The sequence below is a fragment of the Rhamphochromis longiceps genome, linkage group LG12, assembly GCF_057381845.1.
Source record: "Rhamphochromis longiceps isolate RC_006_pf linkage group LG12, R_longiceps_female_GT1.1, whole genome shotgun sequence".
Lineage (NCBI taxonomy): Eukaryota > Metazoa > Chordata > Actinopteri > Cichliformes > Cichlidae > Rhamphochromis > Rhamphochromis longiceps.
The window spans coordinates 10,206,641-10,227,946 of NC_140568.1; the positions used below are offsets into that span (position 1 = coordinate 10,206,641).

The 21,306-nt window shown below is 44.3% G+C and overlaps 3 protein-coding genes across 3 annotated transcripts in view; 2 read left to right on the forward strand and 1 right to left on the reverse strand.

Moving 5' to 3' along the window:
• The window catches only part of LOC146656917 (kelch-like protein 10), a 59,948-nt gene that overhangs the window by 5,401 nt on the left and 33,241 nt on the right, over window positions 1-21,306 (forward strand). The gene's annotated exons all lie outside the window — the stretch shown is intronic.
• Window positions 737-3,428, reverse strand: LOC146656918 (uncharacterized). The gene is made up of 2 exons (XM_085425935.1): window positions 1,155-3,428; window positions 737-751 (listed from the first exon to the last, which is right to left on the reverse strand). Exons 1-2 carry the CDS (start codon window positions 2,145-2,147, stop codon window positions 737-739), a joined length of 1,008 nt encoding a protein of 335 aa, XP_085282061.1. The 5' UTR covers window positions 2,148-3,428.
• On the forward strand, window positions 19,794-21,181 carry LOC146656919 (uncharacterized protein F54H12.2-like). The gene has a single exon (XM_085426762.1). It carries the CDS (start codon window positions 19,874-19,876, stop codon window positions 21,179-21,181), a length of 1,308 nt encoding a protein of 435 aa, XP_085282888.1. The 5' UTR covers window positions 19,794-19,873.

The following is a 21,306-nucleotide window of genomic DNA, read 5'->3' on the forward strand; positions in this document are numbered from 1 at the left end:
ACAATTTTATTACTCTTTTGGCTCTTAACTTGAACTGGAACTATAGAAAAAATTGCATCAACTTCATGACCAGCCCCAATATACCCACATGTCTGAGTGGTTGCAGTTGAAAAGTTGACATTAGAGTTTGTCCTCTGTTGAGTTTGTTCCGAAGACGCACCTGGATCCTTTCGCTCTATATGAAGAACCCCTGGGTGCCTTTGGTGACACACGTCGCAATCCAAACGACTCCTACAGTCTTTGCTTGTGTGACCAACTTTTAAACAACCAAAACAAATTCCCCTTTCCTTGATAAAAGTCAACTTATCCTGATGCGTTTTAGCTTTAAACTGCTTACAATTCTCTAGTAAATGGTTGCTGTGTGAACAAAACAAACAACTATGCAGAACGGCGGAAGTTGTTCTGCTTCCAGTTGATTGAGTTTTGATTCCTGGCACTGTACTGACATTAGTGGCAAAACTACTTCCCTTTTTTCTTTGCTTGGTAGAACTTGAAGCTTTAAAGCTGCTTCCAGATTGTGAGTCTTGTATGTTGCCAAACACTGGATCTGATGCTACTTTTACCTGTTTTATTATAAAGGTAACCAGATCAGTGAATACTGCTCTGTAACCATTTTGTTCCTGCAGTTCATAGGCAACAACTCTCCATTTTTCCCTCAATTTGTATGGAAGTTTCATAACAACCATTCTCATATTTGAGGGCAAATCCAACTCCTTCATATAAACAACTTGCTGCATTAGATTCGAACATCCTTGAAGAAAAAGAGAGAATGACTGTAGACCTTTCACATCCTCACTTTTAATAGGTACCCAACTCACAATCCTCTCCATATATGCAGAGGCAATTTTATTTTCGTTCCCAAAATGTTCTTCAAGAAGATCTTTGGCTGTGGAATAGCTCTGCTCAGGTGGTAAGTGCTGACAACTATGCACCAAATCCCTAGGCTGCCCCCTAGTGAACTGCTCTAAAAAATGCAAACAGTCGCTCCAGTTATCAGTTTTAGCTTCCACTCCATTTTCAAAGGCATTCATAAATGATCTGTACTGTAAAGGGTCTCCATCAAACACAGGGATGTTTCTGACGGGGAGGACAGAAGATAAGTTTTGTTTTACAAGCAAAGTAGTGATGTCATTTTGTTTTTGCATAATATTTACAATCTCCTTCGTGCAGTTCCCAGTCAAAGTAGGAGACTGAGGCTGTGTTTGCTGCGTCACTTGAGCTGAATCATCAACCTGATGTTGGGTTTGACTTTGTCTAGGTACGATTACTTGTGATTCAGATGCAGAATTTATACCAGAGTAATCTCTTGATGTTGGAACAAATGTATCGGCACAAGGATTTAAACTAGGCGCTTCTTGTACGTGCCCTCTTTCAAAATAAGAGTTCATTCCATCAGAATGCTCAGAGCTACAAACTGAATTTATTTTTAAGACACGAAGCTTTGCATTAGTGGCTGCCAGCTCTGTTTCCAAGGATAATGTCTCCTTTTCTTTTCTCAGTTTCTCCTTTTCTTTTCTCAGTTTTTCCTCTTGCGCTTCGATAGAATGTTTTTTCTTTAATGCAGCGAGTCGCTCCATGAGCGCTGCCTTGTCAGCCGCAGCTTTAATGCATGCGGAAGATGTTGATGAAATTCGACTTTGCTGTGACAAGGTTTTTGAAGGTGGTTTTACACTTGAGATATTAGAGACACTGTCTTCAGGTTTTATTTCATCCAAACTTTCAACAGTTTTATCATTGCGAACAGTATTGTTTTGTTCAGTATACGGCTCGCCCGCCTCCTGCAACCAAACCTTTACTTTGTCCATAAAAACAGAGAATGCTGTCACCTTCGACTGAAAATGTGCAACTTGCCTTTTCACTTCATCTTCTGGCAGTGGCAAACTTAAAAAGGATTCTTGCAAAGCGTTTGCATCTTGATAGCATTTAATAAACTTCCCAAATTCAGAAGACACTTCCTTAACGTTTTCATGTGAGGTCATTAAAGCGGAAATTTTCCCCATGTACTTAGATGCTTGCTTACACATTGAACTGCGCTTTTCTTGGCATGTCTTTATATACAAATCCAAACCTTTTGGCGTAAATTTAACGCTTCTTTTCTCTGCTTGCATCTCAGTGTCATCCTCTCGTTTACTCTTAATATCCGACATTTTTATTGTCCTCTTGGATTATTTCAAACTTTATAAAGATGCACAGCACACTGAGAGTCCATAGCCTAAAGTACAAACATGACATCCATTTACCTGCCTTTTGCAGCGGACAAACATTTCCACAGAGGGCGTTGGCATGTTTCAATTAGCGATCCAATTATGCACCAATTTAGTACGTCAAAACTCAGTTCATCAGTCTTTGTAGTGAAATTATGTCTTTAAACTCCAATAGTTTCACCGTTTTCCTTTACGGCTTAAACAATATTATCACTCACCAGCTTTGATGAACGAGTGACATGTTGATCCAGGCTTCAACATCAAATCCGTCTGGATTACTCACCAGACGATCCAATACCTTTTATTCGAGTTCGACGGTGATCCTTGAAATCCTTATATCCATTAATGAAGGATTATTCCTTTGTCCACGGGAAGGTTTTTTACTTTGTGTAGTGGCAATTCCTTTACTTTTGTAAGATCAAACGTCCCACAACTTAAAGTCCACAAGCCACTGCTGCACTGAGGTAATATTTCGTACGCAGGCAAAAGAAGTCCATTGTCCAAACCTTTTAGTTGAGAGTTTTGGTTTATTTATCCATTTGGCAAGCAATAACAAGATCCTTCCTACTGCTTCTCCTGCTCTGGTAAAAAACCATAGGCCCACCCCAATGCATGCTGGTCCTATACCAGTCTCTTTATTTATAGAAACAAAATGGCCCTACAGCTCTTACTGACTAATTTAACAAAATAACAACAAACAAAACAAATCATTTAAAACAAAATATTAACCGACAAATAAACCCCAAAATATAAGTAAACTAACAACAAACTTTAACTAATTTCAAAAATAAGAACAAAAACAAAAATAAAGAACAAATAGCTCCAACAGAGTGGAAATGCAAGCAGATGAAGCAAGAATGGTTGATGCTGAAGTTGAGCCTGCAGACAGTGCTTCAGCAATATCGTCCAGACGCAGTAAAGCACATCGAAGCAGTCGAACCTCTTCTGTTGTGTCTTTGACCACATATTCTGCCAGGCTAAAGATTGAGGCAGAGAGGGCTGCTCTGGTAGCGCGTGCTGAGGCATTAAAGAAAAAGATGAAGATTGACAGACAAGAAGCTGTTCTTAAGGCAAAAAGGGAGGAATGGGAGTTGCAAACAGCTATTGCTGCAGCTAACGCAAAGCTTGAGGTGCTGACTGTGAAGGAGCCAGCCCATAACACTTCTGCTGACTTGGTCAACAAAATGGCTACCTGCCAAAGAGCTCCGGGCCAAAGTATTGGGGCCAGTTTTGGTTTGGTTCAGCCAGAACATGGAGATGTCGGTCGAGAATGTGAGTCGGAGGTAATGCAGGGCTCAGAAAGGAGTAGCAGGCTTCCTCATCCATTGAATAAGAAGGATAATAGCCAGTCTATTACTAGTCAAGGCAGGATGGCTGATGTTAAAGACTTGTTGGATGTCATGAAGCGACAAAACGAGATTACAGAGCTCCTAGTAAAACAACAGAAAGCATCCACTCTCCCTCCTTTGGATGTTCCAGTATTCAGTGGGGATCCACTGGAGTTTGGGTTTTTTATGAAAGCGTTCGAGCATGGGATTGAGGAAAGGACGGACAGCAATAGAGATAGGTTGCGCTTCCTGGAGCAGTTCACCCAAGGGAGACCCAGAGAATGCTCTGAAATTCAAGGAGAGGGAAAGCATCTTTGCTACTAATACAGCACCTATGTCAAACAGTGCAGAGCAGACAAAGAGGGAAAGGGAAAATGTAGGCTCTACAGGTGGAAGACGGTGTCTTTTCTGTCATAAGGGAGGGCATAACCTCAGTACCTGCAGACTCCTCAAGCAAAAGCCTCACAGAGAAAGGCTTGATTTCCTCAAATCAAAGAGCTTGTGTTTTGGTTGCCTGTCACAGGGGCATCTGAGCAAAGGCTGCCAGCAAAGACACACGTGTGAGACTTGTTCTCAGAAACATCCCATCATTCTGCATAAGGAGCAGTACTCTTCTCCTGATAGTGACAGTAAAAGTATCAGAGAACCAGCAGCAAGTTTTTCTCCAGCAGCAGGCAGTGAAACATGCGGTTGCACTGGGGCTGGCGAAGCAGTCTGTGCACTCTCAATTGTGCCTGTGAAGGTCAGATGTTCAAAGAGCAACACAACAGTTGAATCATACGCGTTCTTAGACCCAGGAAGCACTGGAACCTTTTGTACAAACGAGCTGATGAGGGATTTACAGGTCACAGGAAAAAAGTCCAACATTCTGCTCCGCACCATGGGAAAGGAAGCGACAATCAGTACTCATGTCGTTAAGGGTCTCGAGGTCAGTGGTTTGGATGAGGACAAATTTTTGAAGATTCCCCAGGTTTTCACACAGGCAGAGATTCCAGTAACAAAGGAGAACATTCCACAACAAAGCGATGTGGACAGATGGCCTTATTTGAAGGAGGTTCAGCTCAAGCAGATTGATGGAAAAATTGGAATGTTAATAGGGACGAATGTACCAAAGGCGCTTGAGCCCTGGAAGGTTATCAACAGTGAGGGCAACGGCCCATATGCTGTAAAAACTGCACTAGGCTGGACGATTAATGGACCTCTGCTAAGAGAAGAGGAGCTGTTGAGTGGTCACCGGTGATGGTGAACAGGATATCGGTGACAAAGCTAGAGGAGCTCTCGCAGCAGCAAATGAAGTATGACTTCCCTGAGCATGAGTTATCTGAAAAAATGGAAATGTCAGCCAGAGACAGACAATTTATGGAGTCTGTGTCACTGTCAGTGAAGCAGGTTCACGGTCACTACACCATTGGCCTTCCTTTAAAGAACAAGGGGGCTGCATTTCCAAACAACCGTGTTGTGGCGGTACAAAGAGCAGAAGGCCTGAAACGGAGGCTGTTAAGAGACAGTGAGTTTCATCAGGAGTACACAAAGTTTATGACAGAGACACTGGAAAGGGGCTATGCCGAAGAAGTTCCTGTGGCAGAAACTTGTAAAAGTGGTAGCAGAATATGGTATCTCCCGCATCATGGGGTCTACCACCCAACCAAGCACAAGTTGAGAGTGGTATTTGACTGTGCATCCACGTATCAAGGCATGTCACTGAACTCACAGCTGTTGCAGGGGCCAGACTTAACCAATTCCCTCATAGGTGTTTTGATGAGGTTCAGGCAGGAACCAGTTGCCTTCATGTCTGATATTGAAGGCATGTTTCATCAAGTCAGGGTTCCCGCTGAAGATGCTGATCTGTTGAGATTCTTGTGGTGGCCACAGGGAGATCTTGGTAAAGGCCTCAAGGAATACAGAATGGTAGTTCACTTGTTCGGTGCAACTTCTTCACCAAGCTGTGCATGCTACGCGCTGAAAAGGTGTGCTGAGGACAATCAGGAGAGGTTCAACCATATTGCAACGAACACTGTTCTAAGGAACTTTTATGTGGATGATTGCCTGAAGTCTGTCAGCACTGAAGAGCAGGCAATCTCATTGATTCGGGACCTCAGGACTTTGTGCGCTGCAGGAGGTTTCAAGCTCACTAAGTGGATTTCCAACAGCAGAGCGGTGCTTGCGTCTATACCTGAGGATGACAGGGCCAAAGAAGTCAAGGAGCTTGATCTTGAAAGGGACTGCCTCCCTATTGAAAGAGCTTTAGGGGTTCAGTGGTGCGTGGGATGATTTCATGCCAGAAGCTCTGTCTCTGCAGTGGCAACAATGGGTCGGCAGTTTGCACCACTTAGCTAGGTTTGAGGTAGACAGGTGTGTGAGACCAGTCAACCTTGGCAAGATCTCTTCAGCTCGACTTCATCACTTTGCCGATGCAAGTGAAAGGGGGTATGGCATAGCCACATACCTGGTTTCAAAAAAACAATCTGAACCAGCCACATAGTGCTTTCATTATTGGTAAAGCCAGGGTTACACCATTGAAGCCAGTTACCATACCACGACTCGAGCTTACTGCTGCAGTGGTGGCAGCAAAGATGGACAGGATGGTAAGAGCCGAACTGGAGTTGGAGTTGGAGGAGTCTGTCTTTTGGACGGACAGCACGTCGGTGATTAAGTACCTCAAGAATTAAACAGCAAGGTTTCGTACGTTTGTTGCCAATCAAGTTGCTGCCATTAAGGATAGATCAGCTGTCTCTCAGTGGAGATATGTGAACACCTCGGCCAATCCTGCAGACTTTGCTTCCAGAGGGCTCGGTGTTGGTGCCTTTCTCAAGGCAAAGACATGGATCATGGGTCCAGATTTCATTTTGAAACCAGAAATGGAGTGGCCAGAAATGCCAGACAGTGTATGCCAGCCAATCTGTAATGACCCAGAAGTCAAAGAAGCATCAGTATATGCTCTCGTGGTTGAAGAAGCTGCAGACGCCACCTCTCAGCTCATTCATCATTACTCAAGCTGGCGTCGGGTTAAAAGAGCCGTTGCATGGGTCCTGAGATTAAAAGGTGTGCTGAAGCATCTTGCTCGAAAGAGGAAAGATTTAAAAGCGAATCTCTATGATGGAAGGTTGGAGCAGGAGAAGCAAATGACACACTTCAAGGCTAACCTTCCCATCTTGCCACTTTCTGTGAGTGACATAGCTGAGGTGGAAGTGGAGATAGTGCGCTTCAGTCAAGGGCAGCGGTTTGGCAAAGAGATTGCCAAGCTGCAACAAGTAAAGACAGTGTCTAAGGATAGCCCTCTTTGTCAGTTGTCGCCAGTTGTACAGGATGGCATTCTGAGAGTGGGTGGCAGATTGAGCAGATCTAGCATGCAAGAGGAGTTAAAACACCCTGCAATCTTGGCTAAGGATCAGCATATAGCCACTCTCATTCTCAGATCTACTCACGAGGATCTTGGGCATTGTGGCAGGAATCATGTCCTATCAAAGGTACGGCAGAAGTACTGGATACTAAGATCTCATGCCGCTGTCCGGAAGATTTTGTCCCGGTGCGTCGCCTGCAGACGGCATCATGGGAAAGCAGCAAGTCAGATCATGGCAGATCTTCCTACTGAAAGGCTCACGCCCGATGAGCCACCATTCACAAGTGTCGGTGTGGACTACTTTGGTCCCTTCGAAATCAAAAGGGGTAGGTCCATGATCAAACGGTATGGCGTAGTTTTTACCTGCTTGACAGTGAGGGCTGTGCATATTCAGCTGGCAAATTCGTTGGACACGGACTCTTGTATTCATGCATTGCGGAGGTTCGTTGCTAGGAGGGGACAGGTTCAGTTGATGCGTTCTGACAATGGAACAAACTTTGTAAGTGCAGAGAGGGAGCTGCGGGAAGCAGTGCGTGCTTTGGATAATGCAAAGATTCAAGAAGCCTTGTTGGTTAAAGGCATCACATGGATATTCAACCCCCCCAGCTGCCTCGCATTTTGGAGGAGTTTGGGAGCGGCAGATACGGTCCATACGCAAAGTGCTCAGCTCCGTTGTGGAGCAGCAGATCCTTGATGAGGAGGGTCTGCACACACTGCTGTGTGAGGTAGGGCGGCTATTGATAATCGCCTCTATCTCAAGAGTCTCTACCGATCCGAACGACCTGGAGGCCTTGACGCCAAACCATTTGCTTTTGATGAAAGCCAAAACTCCGCTACCTCCTGGAGTATTCAGCAGGAGCGACTTGTACTCGAGGCGTAGATGGCGTCAAGTCCAGTACTTGGCGGATTTGTTTTGGACACGGTGGATCAAGGAGTATCTGCCAGACTTGCAAAGGCGACAAAAGTGGGCCCAGCCACAAAGAAATATCAGTCAAGGTGATATTGTCCTCATCGTGGATGATTCCGGTCCAAGAAATTCATGGCTAATGGGTCGAGTGATTCAGACGTTTGAGGATGCCAAAGGTAGGGTTCGTCAAGCCAAGGTGAAAACCAGCAAAAACATTCTCCTACGACCTGTGGCGAAGCTTTGTGTGCTGCTAGAGTGTGATATGTAGCGCCCCTTCTACATATTACTGAAGAGACAGCGGTAAAGGCTGGTCTCCTACGGTGAATCATGTGCTTGAACCTCTGACTCCATTCCCTAATCTCCCCAACATACACACATACACGCATCCGCGAAGACATGTTCCAGCTTAAGAAGAGTTCCTGCTGTGTTGAAATCTCCCAATTCTTTGAATCTTTGGGCTGAAGGAGGGACAATACTCGGTGTATCAATGCTCAATCAACAATCATTTATTTCCATACAATTCAACAGTCAGAGCATTACAACGTCCGGACGGGAGAGATGCTTCCAGAGGGTCAGGCACATGTCTCAAAATGGTGACGGGTTGCTCAGCTTTTTATAGTCTCTAGTGGCCCCCAGCTAGTCGTAAAAGCCAAAACATCACATTCTTTCTCTGTTACAGCGCCTAAGTTATGACCTCGGCAGTTGTTTCTCTGCTTTCTGTAAGGTGGGGGTATGGAATGTGGTCTGTCTATCTCCCCTGTCTTAGACACAGAGTCTCCTGCTTACAATCTTCTCTTCATGATTCAACAATTAAGCATGTCAAGAAAACATTGTAACACATTCCCAGCAGATCAAGGGGTTCTCTGTTAACTCAAAAGTATAACGAGAACTAAACTACATACAGCTCACACACTCTATATTAAAGAGTATAATGTGATCTACAGCAGTATTCTAATTCAACTATTTTGATTACATATATAAGGTAACATATAATAACAGAATAATCTAACAATTCCCCCTTTTGATCTCTGAAAGAGATCACTTATAACATACACTCCAGGGTCACAAGGTCCAGGTCTTCTTGATCCTGAGGCCCTCTGTCCCCTTTAACGGGTGGACCATATGTGGGATGACCTCTGTGTTCACGCAGTTCAGATGCAAGCAAAGTTAGATTTACAACCATAACAGCAGTTACAGATGACACTCCCATCATTCCCAATTTTCCCACAGCTTTATTTTGGTGCTCCAGTTTTCCACCCCCTTTTTAATGCCCCCTTATACCTTTCAAATGTACTTAGACTAGAACCTCTGTCTAAGGAGCTTTTAACCTTTATTTTTTATGGCTGCAGCTACCAGTGTCTTCCAGTTGGGTGATTCTCAGCTTCTTTCTTCGACCTCCGGGGTTAGACCACCCTTTAGTCATTGCACAGTTCTGGGGATTATTCGGCCCTGAGTTCAAACAAAGATCTGTGTGTTTTGGGTTCACCGGCGTGTCCCCCTTTTTGCCAAGAGCCTCTTGAACCTCGTTGGTCTGGTGTTCCTGGTTTTCGCCAACCCCTTCATGGTTATTGCTGTGTTTGTGGGATCCATGTTCTCCAGGAGCCCAAACGCCATGACACTTGACCCCAGTTGCTGTCTCGGCAGTCCCTACATCTGTCCCTGCTGTGAAGGGTCCTCATATCTCCGGGTCCCCGTCTGGTGTCTGTTCCTTTCTCTGCAAGAAAACCAAAACACCTCTCTCCCTAGCCTTGATAATCTAATATTGTTATCCATTGTTCTTCTAATGATTCAAATTTGGTTCAAAATATTATGTTCAGGACTTATTCTAATCATAATCTATGTGTGTGTAAAAGAAATCAAAAATTAATGAATCCTCTCTAAGTCTAACCCATTATATGCTTAAGTTTTACCATACCTAAATTATTAAACACAAAAATAAAGTCATCAGATGTTCATAAAACCATTGTTTGATATTTGGACTCAACCCCCCTTTTTGACACACTCCCATGTGTCAATTCATTGGAGCTAGACAATTAAAAGAGAAGGTTAGTGACATCATATCTCAGAAAGTATCAGAAATTCTTCTCTCGAGTACCGTTGCTCCAGCCTTGTCATCTCAGAGGATCTTCAATCCCGAAAATTTCCCTTCTCCTCATGTAATAAAGTCTGTCATCCTTGCATGCCCTGGTAACTGGTCCATCCAGAGCCATATGATCTCAAATATACATACAACAAGCCAAACCACACCCTGGTCACACCAACCCTTTTCCGCCCCGAAGATGTCCAATGCCATCCTAGTATGGACTGTCAAAAGTGGCTTTAACGCTGACTATCCTGACAATCCATTTTATAACGTTTCCTGGTCAGATTTGCCAATCTCTGCACCAGGGTTTTAAACTTTTCGCCATTTCCATTAGTTGTTATTTTTATTTAGTTTCGACTCCAGATTTTCAATTTTTACCAGTTGTAATTAGTTTTTACCAATTCTTTGCTAGTTTAGTGTAGTTTTTATTTTCTGAAAATCCTTAGTTTCAATTTAGTTTTATTTGTGTTTTGCAAAAATTAAGTGTAACAAAATCCCAGTTCCATCATATCAGTCATGCTCTTCTGGTTGTCCTTGGGTGTTGAGACTAATAACTATTAACTCTTGCCGCACCGTGTGGTCCTAATTTTGGTTGGAGTGAATTGATAACCTTTTGAAGGCGATTGTTTCACACCTTTATTTAGATGTCCCAGTCCTGTTGTCTCGGGATACATCACGCTGCCTTATCTGGGGTTAGCTGTTTTCTGGGGATGCGGGTTGAGTGGGTGAGCTCTTCAAGGAGGGGGAGTGTGCTCCCCCTGATGAGGTCTTCTAGGTAAGCTAGGTTAACCTTCTTGTGTGAGCTTTTCAAGTGCACTTTAAGGTTAGTGGGACTTTTAGTTTTATAAATGTCCCTCATGACCCCCTGATGACCCAGTATTTCATTTTTTGCACACTGTAGTACACATTTTAGTTTTTGCTTGTAGCTCGCATACTCTACTTGCCACTCCTCTAAGTCCTGATGTTTCTTAGAGAGGGCAACAGTACCTTTAAAATTATATCACATGTGTGGGGGTGTGGCCTTGCCAATTGTTTTGCCCACCTTTTCAAAATGGCTGGCGTGCCCACAAGCACATTTCATGGAAAAAGAAAGGTAAGCTTGATATTTACATTTAAAATGTTTTGTTAAACTCAGATTTTTATTTTATTCTTTTTGCAAGTACCCCTCCTCGGTGGCGAGAAACTGTTGGTGTGGTCAAGTGGGTGCTCTAGAAACAAACGCTCAGGACAGAACAGTTATCAGTCATGTACTTCCTACAAATTTTGCATATGTTTTATTCCATATTGATCCTCTGAGTGTAATGGTACATTTTAATTTGAATTTATCCAAACTAAACACAATATTTTCTTTATTTACTTTGCTCTTGTTCTTTTGCAGTACCACATCCTATCAAATGTCCCTGTCAATTATATTCTACATCTAATAACTTACTATTTCAAATGAGAACCTAAATCACGTGGACCAATGTTTGTTAGTGCATATCTCTATTCTGAATGTGGCAAGCCATTCATAGGTATTGTTAAGGTTTTGGCGATTTTCCTCTATAAAATTTAATTGACTTTTTACAGTGGCCTGCTGTGGTTAATAGTAACATATTCCAGTCATGAGTGATATCAATAGTTATCTCCACTGTAGCATTTGGCATTCCCAATAATATAACATGATACCTTAATCAAAACACAGCTAATATAGCACAGTTTTCTTAATGCAAACATCAGTAACTCAAAATCAGCAACCACAGTGTTAAGTCTGCAGTTCATACTTATGTGAAGCTAGAGTCTCCTCCTCCAGTCTCTCTTATCCTCCTGCTCCTGAAAAAACAAAACAAAACAAAGCGAAGCATCCACCCTTCTCTTGTCGGCTGGGTGAATTGTTTATGAATTGTTTATTGGCATTTACTAATCCTAAAGTTGGTGCAGTCATTGTCTCAGTATCAAGTCAGTCAAAACTTTTAGTCGTCAGTCCATCACAGTCCATTCACATGCATACCTCCATACACATTCATACCAGATGTTGCTGATAATGGAGTCTCACGCGCAACATATTCGAGCATCCATCACCAGCAAGATGACGTCATCATTTTAAAGGAAAACAATTCCTTGTTGTTTTTTGGGCCGGATTGACTCGGTGCAATCCTTTTAGACTCAGAACTTCTCAGTGTTCCCTATAAGTGAATTTCTCCCAAGCCAATTACAATCATGGAGAAGCACACTTTGCAACTGTTTACAGTAATAATATTTTATAGCGCTTTAAATTTCAATCTTTCAGGCCTGGTTTAAAGAGCTGATTGTTAAATCATGAACTCACAAAATATCAACATATCACCATATCACCATATCACCACCGGTGGATCACACCTCTCAGATTTTCTTATCTCAGTGCACTGTAACAAAAACGAAAACAGACATAACCAACAAAATACTACTAAAATAACACAAACTAGGGCCCGTTGCAGACATGTCCAAGCATAAAACTATCCCTCTCTCGCTTACGAGAAAGAACACAAGCCAAAGCTCACTGATAACATCAAACTAGCGCTAAACAAAACCAAACAATCAACCAGAAATTCACAGGAACATTTTGCTTCCTGCCGGGACAATATTGTGTGGGAATGAGAACCTCAGGTGCCGTAACACCTTTTGTTCCTCCTTGAATTAAAACTCAATCACAGAAAATGCCGTACTCCGACCTAAAACTTACACTATTAATTCATCATTTTCACTCTGTGCCACTGTTCCTCATCAGGGCTGTGTGAAGCACAGCAAAGAATTCAGTCAAGGCCTTGAGCCATAAACAGACATCACGCACAGACATTGTTTTCATAACCAAACTTTTTTAGACCTTATTCCTAAAATCTACATAAATGCCCTCTGGGTGACATATAACACATTCTAAGTAATCAATGGCTCCTCATAAAAATTATGCATTGGGATGTTTGTGTGCAGCATTTTGCATATCAGCATAAGCAAAGCATTCTTCATTGCATCAGCGTGTGTGTGTGTGTGTGTGTATGTGGATCACTTCTCAGTGAATCAGCATTCCAATGTGTGTGTGTGTGTATATGTGTGTGTGTGTCATTTCTCACTCACTCAACGAGTGCACGTGTTCATGTGTGTATTTCACTTCATTCTGAATCTGTGTGTTTGGAGACGTGTGTGTGTGTGTGTGTGTGTGTGTGTGTGTATGTGTGTGTGTGTGTTTGTTCATCACTTTCCTGTTCTGGTGTTCTGGGTAAACCACTGCCTGAAGCGTGCCCTGGGGTCCTGCCCCCCTCCTTTTCAGTTTGTTTGCGACCATTGCTGCTGCTGCTGCCCAAAGTTCTGTCCGTCCTGGTTCTGACCCCAATTGGGGCAGTCCTTTCTCCAGTGTCGATGTTCACCGCAGGTGAAACCTGCATCTTCTTCTGTGTTTTTTGTCCATTCTGAGGTGCCTTCTGACCTCAGTTACTCCTCCTGTCTCGGTCACGCCCTTTTTGCCGCCCGATCATCCGTGTTGGTCCATCACTGTCCTGCACAGTGTGAATGCAAAGTTATCAAGGTCAGCATTCTTTCGCTCGGCCTTACTTTTCATTCGGGCTTGGCGGGCGTCTCGTCACAGCTGAGCTCTGTCAGCTGACGCAGTCTGGGAATTTTCCCCCGTGTAGTGAAACGGGCCTTAGGTTTAGTGCTCTCCGTCTCGGCTGCATGAGATCACATTCCTGCAGGTCTGTTGACATTCTCAGGTCGTTGTTGTGGGTCCAGCTGTTGCAGCATTTGGTCAGTGTCACGTATGGGGGAGAGCAGGAGTCCAGTCAGCCTCGGCTTTCAGGGCCGGCAAAGCAGCCTGTAATTAAATATATATAGAAAAAACAAAAACAAAACAAAAACAAACAAAAACAAAAACAAACGAACAGGAAAATGATGTTGTGTTGGCTGTGTTATTCAGAGGGGAGACAACGGGGCCAGGCCCTGTGTCAGCCTTCTCTTCCCCTTTTTTTTGTTTTTTGTCTCCCGATATAATCAACTCCTAACCCACCAAGTTGACAGGACAACATGCACCTGTTAAAATTCTTAAGATCATGTTTAAAAGCCCAAAAGGAAATTTTCTTTCATTCAGTAATCACTTGTCTCAATCAATCAGCAGAAAACATGTCACAATTTGAATCTTTTAACCCCTAAATTTGTCATGTCTTCACTGGTTGGTCAGACCAGTGTCTTTTTTTTTTAAGTTAAATTGTTGTCCTGCAACCCAGAGAGTTTATTTGTCAGTAATGTATTTATCCTTTAACACCAGATGTATGTTAAGTTTCGCTGCTGTAGCCTTGCTGGAAAATCTTCACGTGTTCATGAGTGTAAGCTGTTTCTTCATTGCGTGTATGTGCATTTGTATAAAAGCAGGTTAATTTTATCTTTTCTCAAACTAGGCGAGAGAGTTAATCCCATACAGCTTATGACAAAATTTGATCCGAAGTGATTGATGGCCCTAATCACGACCTTTTGACCCCCCGCCCCTCCCCTCCGTGGGAAACCCCCAGCGTGACGAATCGTATCCGGAGAAAGGGGGGTGGGAAACCCCCCGCGTGACGAATCGTATCCTGAGAAAGGGGGGCGGACCCCGGAAGCGCGCCATCTGTTGCTAACCGTAACGAATTGCACCCCGAGAAAGGAGGGGTGAACCCCCGGAAGCGCGCCATCTGTTGCTAACCGTGTCGAATCGCATCCTGAAAAAGGAGGGGTGAACCCCCGGAAGAGCGCCATCTGTTGATGTGAAAAAAAGTTTTTAGTGGGAGGGACTGCAGCGAGGGAGGAGAATAAAAACCAGAGAGAGGAGTCCCGTCACAATTTCTAAGTCTCTCACACACAAGATGGATTCTTTCCTTCTGCAGCCCTCCAGCGGTCCTGTTTACTTGGACGGTGAAGAAATCTGTTCTCCCGCAGAACCCTCCTCGAGCATGGGCGGCAGCAGCAGCGAGTGGGCCTCGTCGATTATCAGCGATACGCCGGTCTCTATCTACAGTACCAGACCCGAAGCAACCGACACTCCGCGGAAAGAAGGAAGAAGTAAGAACGTCTTCATGTTCCGCAGCCAAATTCCAGCACCGAGAAACTTGCGAGGAGAATGGACTCTGCCTGCTGAGGGTTGTGGAAAGTGGGGCTACATATTCAAATATGAGTCGGGGGAGGTCTGGTTTTATCAGTTGAACGAAGGAGAAAGCTTGACGGAATCGAGCACCATTGTGAAGCTGACTCCCAGTGACTGGGCCGTGCTGAAGCTGCTTGTTGCGATGGCTATCGGAGAGGCAAATGAGGATTTTCCCATTCCTGAAGAGGAAGATGTTGCCGCTAAAAGACCCCGGAGAGAGGTAGATTCTCCTCCCCCTCCTCCTCCTTCTCCTTCCGGCTCCAATGATGAAGAAGAGCATGATGCTGCTGTTGATGAAAAAGATCCTCCTTCCCCTCCTTCTGTCTCCTCTGATGAAAAAGCGGATACTGCTGTTGTGAATGATGAGGATAAAGAAAAGACCCCCTCTGTAGAGGATGCTTCCTCCCCTGATGAATCAGCTGATGATGATGATGATGATGATGATGATCATCCTCTCGACACAGAAGAAGAAGAAGAAGATGATGAGCCCCTGGCTGAAAAACTTCTAGAAGAAGATGATGAGCCCCCAGCTCCAGAAACAAAAGAGGAGAAAGCAGCTCCTGAGAATAAAGAAAACATTCCCCCAGCTCCAGAAATAAAAGAGGAGAAAGCAGCCGCTGAGAATAAAGAAAACATTCCCCCGGCTCCAGAAAAAGCTACGGAAGAAGAAGCTATTCCCCCTCCCCCGCCGCGGAACGGAGGCATACGCTTCAACGATGAGCAACTGATCAAGACTAAAACAATCTTGTCAACCGTCTGGTCTTCAGGAACCACAGCCACGGGGAGATGGAGAATGAGAGCGAGTCTGCGTTCGACTGACGAGTCTGATGCCCCTGACATTTTTGTCTTGGAAAAATTCAGCTCCGACTGCGGATTATTTCGCAGCTTGATGGTTATACCAGCCAAAGAGTGGGTCGTAAGAATGCTGCAAGTGAGGAAGGATATTACAATTCTTTTTCAAACTTGCCGCTGCTGGAGGGATGCCGTAGGAGTAAGGAAATGTCTCAACTTCTGAAAATCCCCGCCCCTCCCGGACCACGCCCCCCTTCCTTCTGTTTTAAAAGTCCGATCAAAAAAGCCTTTTTTAGCTCAGAGAGAGAGAGATGGACTCTGCACCCCTGCTTCGCGATGAGGAGACCGGCTCCACCGATTGTTTTTCTGACGAGGGCGAGCTGGTACCCGATACTCCCGGTTACTGGCCTCTGAAGCGCCAGAGGCGGCAGCGGCAGCAGCAGCATACCGACGAGATGGACGGCTGGGCGTCTTCTTTATTCATCGACACTGTGAAAACAGCCGTGTATCATCTGGTCAACTTGGTGATAAACAAGCACCGCACCGACGAATGTAATGGATGTAAGATAGACCATCCCAGCCAGAGACAACACGAGTGCCTGCAAATTCTGGAGGATGATTTTTATTCCGACAATTATTATAACATCAGAAAGAAACTGCTCACTCCTCGCTTTGTGCCTTCAATTCAACGTCTGCTGATTGCTCGCAACATCAAGACTGAGGATGTTAAAGTAGGGATGGTTGCGGAGACCTTGCTTCATGAGCTGAAATCGGTGAGGAAAGTCTTTGACGCCATCACAGACGCTTATGACAATTTGGTGGGGCAAGATGTGGTTAAAATCGGGGAACTCCGTTTGGTTACGGAGTTTTACAAAGGTTGCTGATTCTTATCCTGCATGCTTCCTATAGTTAACCTTGTTTTTTAAACCATGTATTCTGTTTCTTTTTAAAAAAAACTACCTCGTTTTTAATCGTGTATTCTGTTTTTTTAAAATCCTACCTCATTTTTTAATCGTGTATGCTTTAAAAAAAAAAAGTATCCTGTTTGTTTGTAACCTTTTAACATGTTTACCTCATGTTTTTAAAAAAAAAAAGAGTTTTTGTAACCGTTTGACTCTATAACTGTGTTTTATCTCAGGGTTTTGAATAAAAGTGTATTCTGTTTCTTTTTAAAAAAACTACCTCGTTTTTTAATTCTGCTTTATTTTAATCATGTATTCTGTTTCTTTTTAAAAAAAAAAAAAAAAAACTACCTCGTTTTTTAATCGTGTATGCTTTAAAAAAAAAAATATCCTGTTTGTAACCTTTTATCATGTTTACCTCATGTTTTTTTTAAAAAAAAAAAAAAGAGTTTTTTGTAACCGTTTGACTCTATAAGTGTGTTTTATCTCAGGGTTTTGAATAAAAATGTATTCCTGTTTTTTTTCGCATGTTAAACCTTCTGGTTTTGAATAAAAGTGTATTCCTGTTTTTTTGTAACTTACTTGTATTCTATAACTGTGTTTTATCTCAGGGTTTTTGAATAAAAATGTATTCCTGTTTTTTTTTTTTGCATGTTTAAACCCTCTGGTTTTGAATAAAAAATATTTAAAAAGCATTCATCTCTGGTTTTTTGAATATTGTATTCCTGTTTTCTACACATTAAGCCCTCTGGTTTCAAAAAAATAAAAAATAAATAAATAAAAAAAACATTCATCTCTGGTTTTTGAATAAAATAATAAAAGCCGACTCCTGCGACGTTATAACGCAGACGAGCTTTTTATCAGAAGACGAGATGGCCGAGAAAAGTGAGATGAAAAAAGTGTATTATGACCCGCATCACCCAGGTAGTTTCGGAGGAGTAAATAGACTTCGACGCGCTTTAGAAGATGAAACTGGTAAAAAAGTTGATATCCGCAAGGTGCAGAATTTTTTATCCGAGCAGGACGCCTATACTCTGCACAAGCCGGCGCGAGTAAGATTTAAGAGAAATAGAGTGTTTGTGACCAAACCCCTGAAGCAGCTTCAGGCCGACCTGTGCGACATGAGACAGCTGTCTGAATACAACGACGGATTCAATTATTTATTAACCGTCATAGACGTATTTTCAAAAAAGGCTTACGCCCGCCCCCTGAAAAAGAAGACGGGTTCTGAAGTGACTGAAGCTTTCGAATCTGTGTTGAGAGAGAGCGAAATACCGGAAAATTTACAGACCGATGCGGGAAAAGAGTTTTTCAACAAGAGTTTTCAAGCTCTGATGAAAAATCACAGCATCTCCCATTTTGCTACCGCCAGCGACCTAAAGGCCTCGGTGGTGGAGAGATTTAACCGCACTCTGAAAACGAGGATGTGGAGATATTTCACCGCGCACAATACCAGACGCTATCTGGAGGTGTTGCCCGACCTGTTAGAAGGATATAACCGCAGTTATCACAGCAGCATTAAAATGGCACCTGCCGAGGTGCGCCCCGAGAACGCGGATCAGGTGTTTCGCAACTTGTATGGAAACACAGCCGCCCGTCCTAAAATAAAGTTGAAATTTAAGAAGGCGGATCTGGTGAGGATATCCAAATTGAGAGGAGTATTTGATAAAAAATACGAACAGAGTTTCACGGACGAAATCTTTACTGTGATCAGGGTCCTTCACCGATCGCCACCGGTGTATAAATTACAAGATTATGACGGGGACCCCATTGATGGGTCGTTTTATGAGCCCGAGCTGCAGAAAGTGAAACTGACCGAGGACAAAGCGTTTCATGTGGAGAAGATTTTAAAGCGGCGCACAGTCAGAGGGGAAAAACAGGTTTTTGTCAAGTGGAAAAACTGGCCGGATAAATTCAACAGCTGGGTGAAAGCCTCGGAAGTGGTAGGAGTATAAAAAAAGAGACCCCTCGCATCATTCGGCTCATTTTTTAAAATTCATCATGCAGTCCGAAGGGTTTTACGTGACCCTGCCTTCCAACGCCAGCAAGGGCTTATTTAAAGATAACGCCAGCGGCTGCTACACGGTGGATCTGGCCAAACCCCTCGAGCTGACCGGAGAATGGAGCGTGGGCTTATGCGAATTCATTTATCCGCGCACATGGTACAATCTACCGCCGGACGCCTCCTACTTGGAGCTGATGCGGACGACGGAGGAAGATCAGCCCCTGGTGATTTTAAAATTCGGCAGGGGAGGTCATTACGGACGCGTTAAAGATCTATTGGATCACCTGGTGCCAGCGATCCAAAAGTACGACCCGTCCTTCGAGGCTTCATTCAACAACGTCACCAAACGTCTGGATATCAAAGGAGTCGGGAGCCATAAAATAAAGGTCTTCCCTCCTCTGGCTTACATGCTGGGATTGAAAACGAACGAGTGGTGGACTCTGTCAAAGCGCTCTACTCCGTATCCGTGCGATATGAACGCGGGCGTATATAACCTGTTTCTCTACACCGACATCGTTCAGTACCAGCCGGTCGGTGACAGTTACTCACCGTTGCTCAGCGTCCTTAACGTGAAAGGCGATTACGGAGACGTGATCAGCATCAGACATAATACGGTCCATTACTTACGCGTTTCTAAAAAATACATTAAAACCATACGCGTAGAAATTAAAACGGACCGCGACAGATTCGTGGATTTTGTTTACGGGAAAACGATAGTCAAGCTGCACTTTAAACCGGCTTGACAATGGCTGCGCGTCTTCCGCAGGACCCCCACCGTTTTGTGAGGTATTATGAGGGGCAGGTGGGAGGTTCCCTTCCGGGTTTTTACGGAGCGCCCGTGATGTACGGCAGAGGGATAGGATCCATCTTCTCCAGACTGTTTCGTTTCGTGTCTCCTCTCTTCAAATCCGGGTTCGCCGTAGCTAAACCTCACCTGAAAACGGCCGCAACCAATATCGCTACAGACGCTGTGAAAAGAGTGATGGGTAAGCTGACAGAGCCTCGCCAGGAGGGGGCGGGGGGTATGATGGTCCTCTCCCGCAGGAAGAGGAAACGCCCTCCGGGCGAGCGGATTAAAAATAAAAGCGTCGGAGTAAAAAGTAAATCAGTTAAGGCTGGCAGCGGGAAGAGAAGGAAGCCCCAGAGGAGCTCTGACATATTTTAGAAGAAAATAAATAAATAAATAAAAAATGTCTCTCTTACACAAGAAATCTGCCGAATGCACCCTTGCCGAACTGGATCTATTTTCGGCTCCCATGACCCAGCTATCCATAGAGGATAAAAAATATCAAGAATGTCAGCCCCTCTCTGCTTTGAACGACAACTCACCCATTGAATTTTTCATCCCCGGAGACGGGGAAAAGTATCTCGATCTGAACGACACCATGCTCCATCTGAGAGTGAAAATTACGGAAAGGGACGGGAGCAACATCCCACCCGACGCGGGGGTAGCCCTCATCAATTATCCTCTCAACACAATTTTCAGTCAGTGCGACGTTATTCTGGGGGATCGATTGATTTCGCAGTCCAGCGCCACCCATCCTTACAGGGCCATGATCGAGACGCTGCTCAACTTTTCAGAAGACACTCTAAAGAGTCAATTCAGCGCCGGTCTGTTTTACAAAGACACTGCCGGAGACATGGATTCTATAGTTATAAGCAACGGGCCGAACAGAGGGATAAAACAGAGAGCCGTTTTCACGGCCGAGTCGCGAGAAGTGGACCTGCTGGGTCCCCTCCACGCAGATATTTTCTTCTGCGAGAGGCTCCTGCTGAACTCTGTGGATTTGAGAATTAAATTGATACGCAACAGCGATGCCTTCAGTCTGATGGGAACTCGGGATTCGCAGTTTGCTCTGAAAATAACTTCGGCCTCTCTGTTTGTTAAAAAGGTCACTGTCTCGCCGGCCGTCAGGCTGGGGCACGCCGCGGCCCTGATGAAAGGAAACGCCCTCTATCCTCTTTCGCGCGTTTCTGTGAAAACCTACTCCATCCCTGAAAATTCCAGGATCTGCAACCAAGAGAATCTCTTTCTGGGAGCCATGCCAAAATACGTGGTCCTGGGCATGGTTCATCACGACGCCTTCACCGGGAGGAGGGATCTGTCGCCTTTCAACTTTAGACACAACGATGTAGAGTATCTGGCGTTGTGTCAGGACGGCAGGCAGGTGCCCGCCAAAGCTTTCCAGCCACAGTTTGACCGCGGAAATTCGGTCAGGGAGTTTTATCACATGTTTTCCGCCACGGGGAGACACCTCAAAGATTTACCTCTGAGCATCGATCGCCGGGAATTTAACGAAGGGTACGCCCTTTTTGCCTTTAATCTGGAACCCAGCGAGGATGCTGACGCCCTGTCTCCCGTCTCCAACGGGAATTTGAGGCTGGAGATGAGATTCAGAGTTCCTCTACCTCAAACCACAACTCTCATAGTGTACGCCTGCTACGATTCAATTCTGGAGATTGACTCTAAAAGACAGGTGCTGGTGGATTATTACTAAAATATACACACATGGATAACCTTCAGCTGGAGCACATTCTACATCGCGCCTTGGGAGACGTTTTCTGCGGTGTTTGGGCCTCGGACCAGCTGGCCTTTTTGAGGCGCGACTTTAAACCCCCCGCC

What these genes read in the sequence shown, in the direction of transcription:
- LOC146656919 (XM_085426762.1), top strand. Translation starts at nt 19,874, where the DNA reads ATGTCTCTCTTACACAAGAAATCTGCCGAATGCACCCTTGCCGAACTG.
- LOC146656918 (XM_085425935.1), bottom strand. Translation starts at nt 2,147, where the DNA reads ATGTCGGATATTAAGAGTAAACGAGAGGATGACACTGAGATGCAAGCA.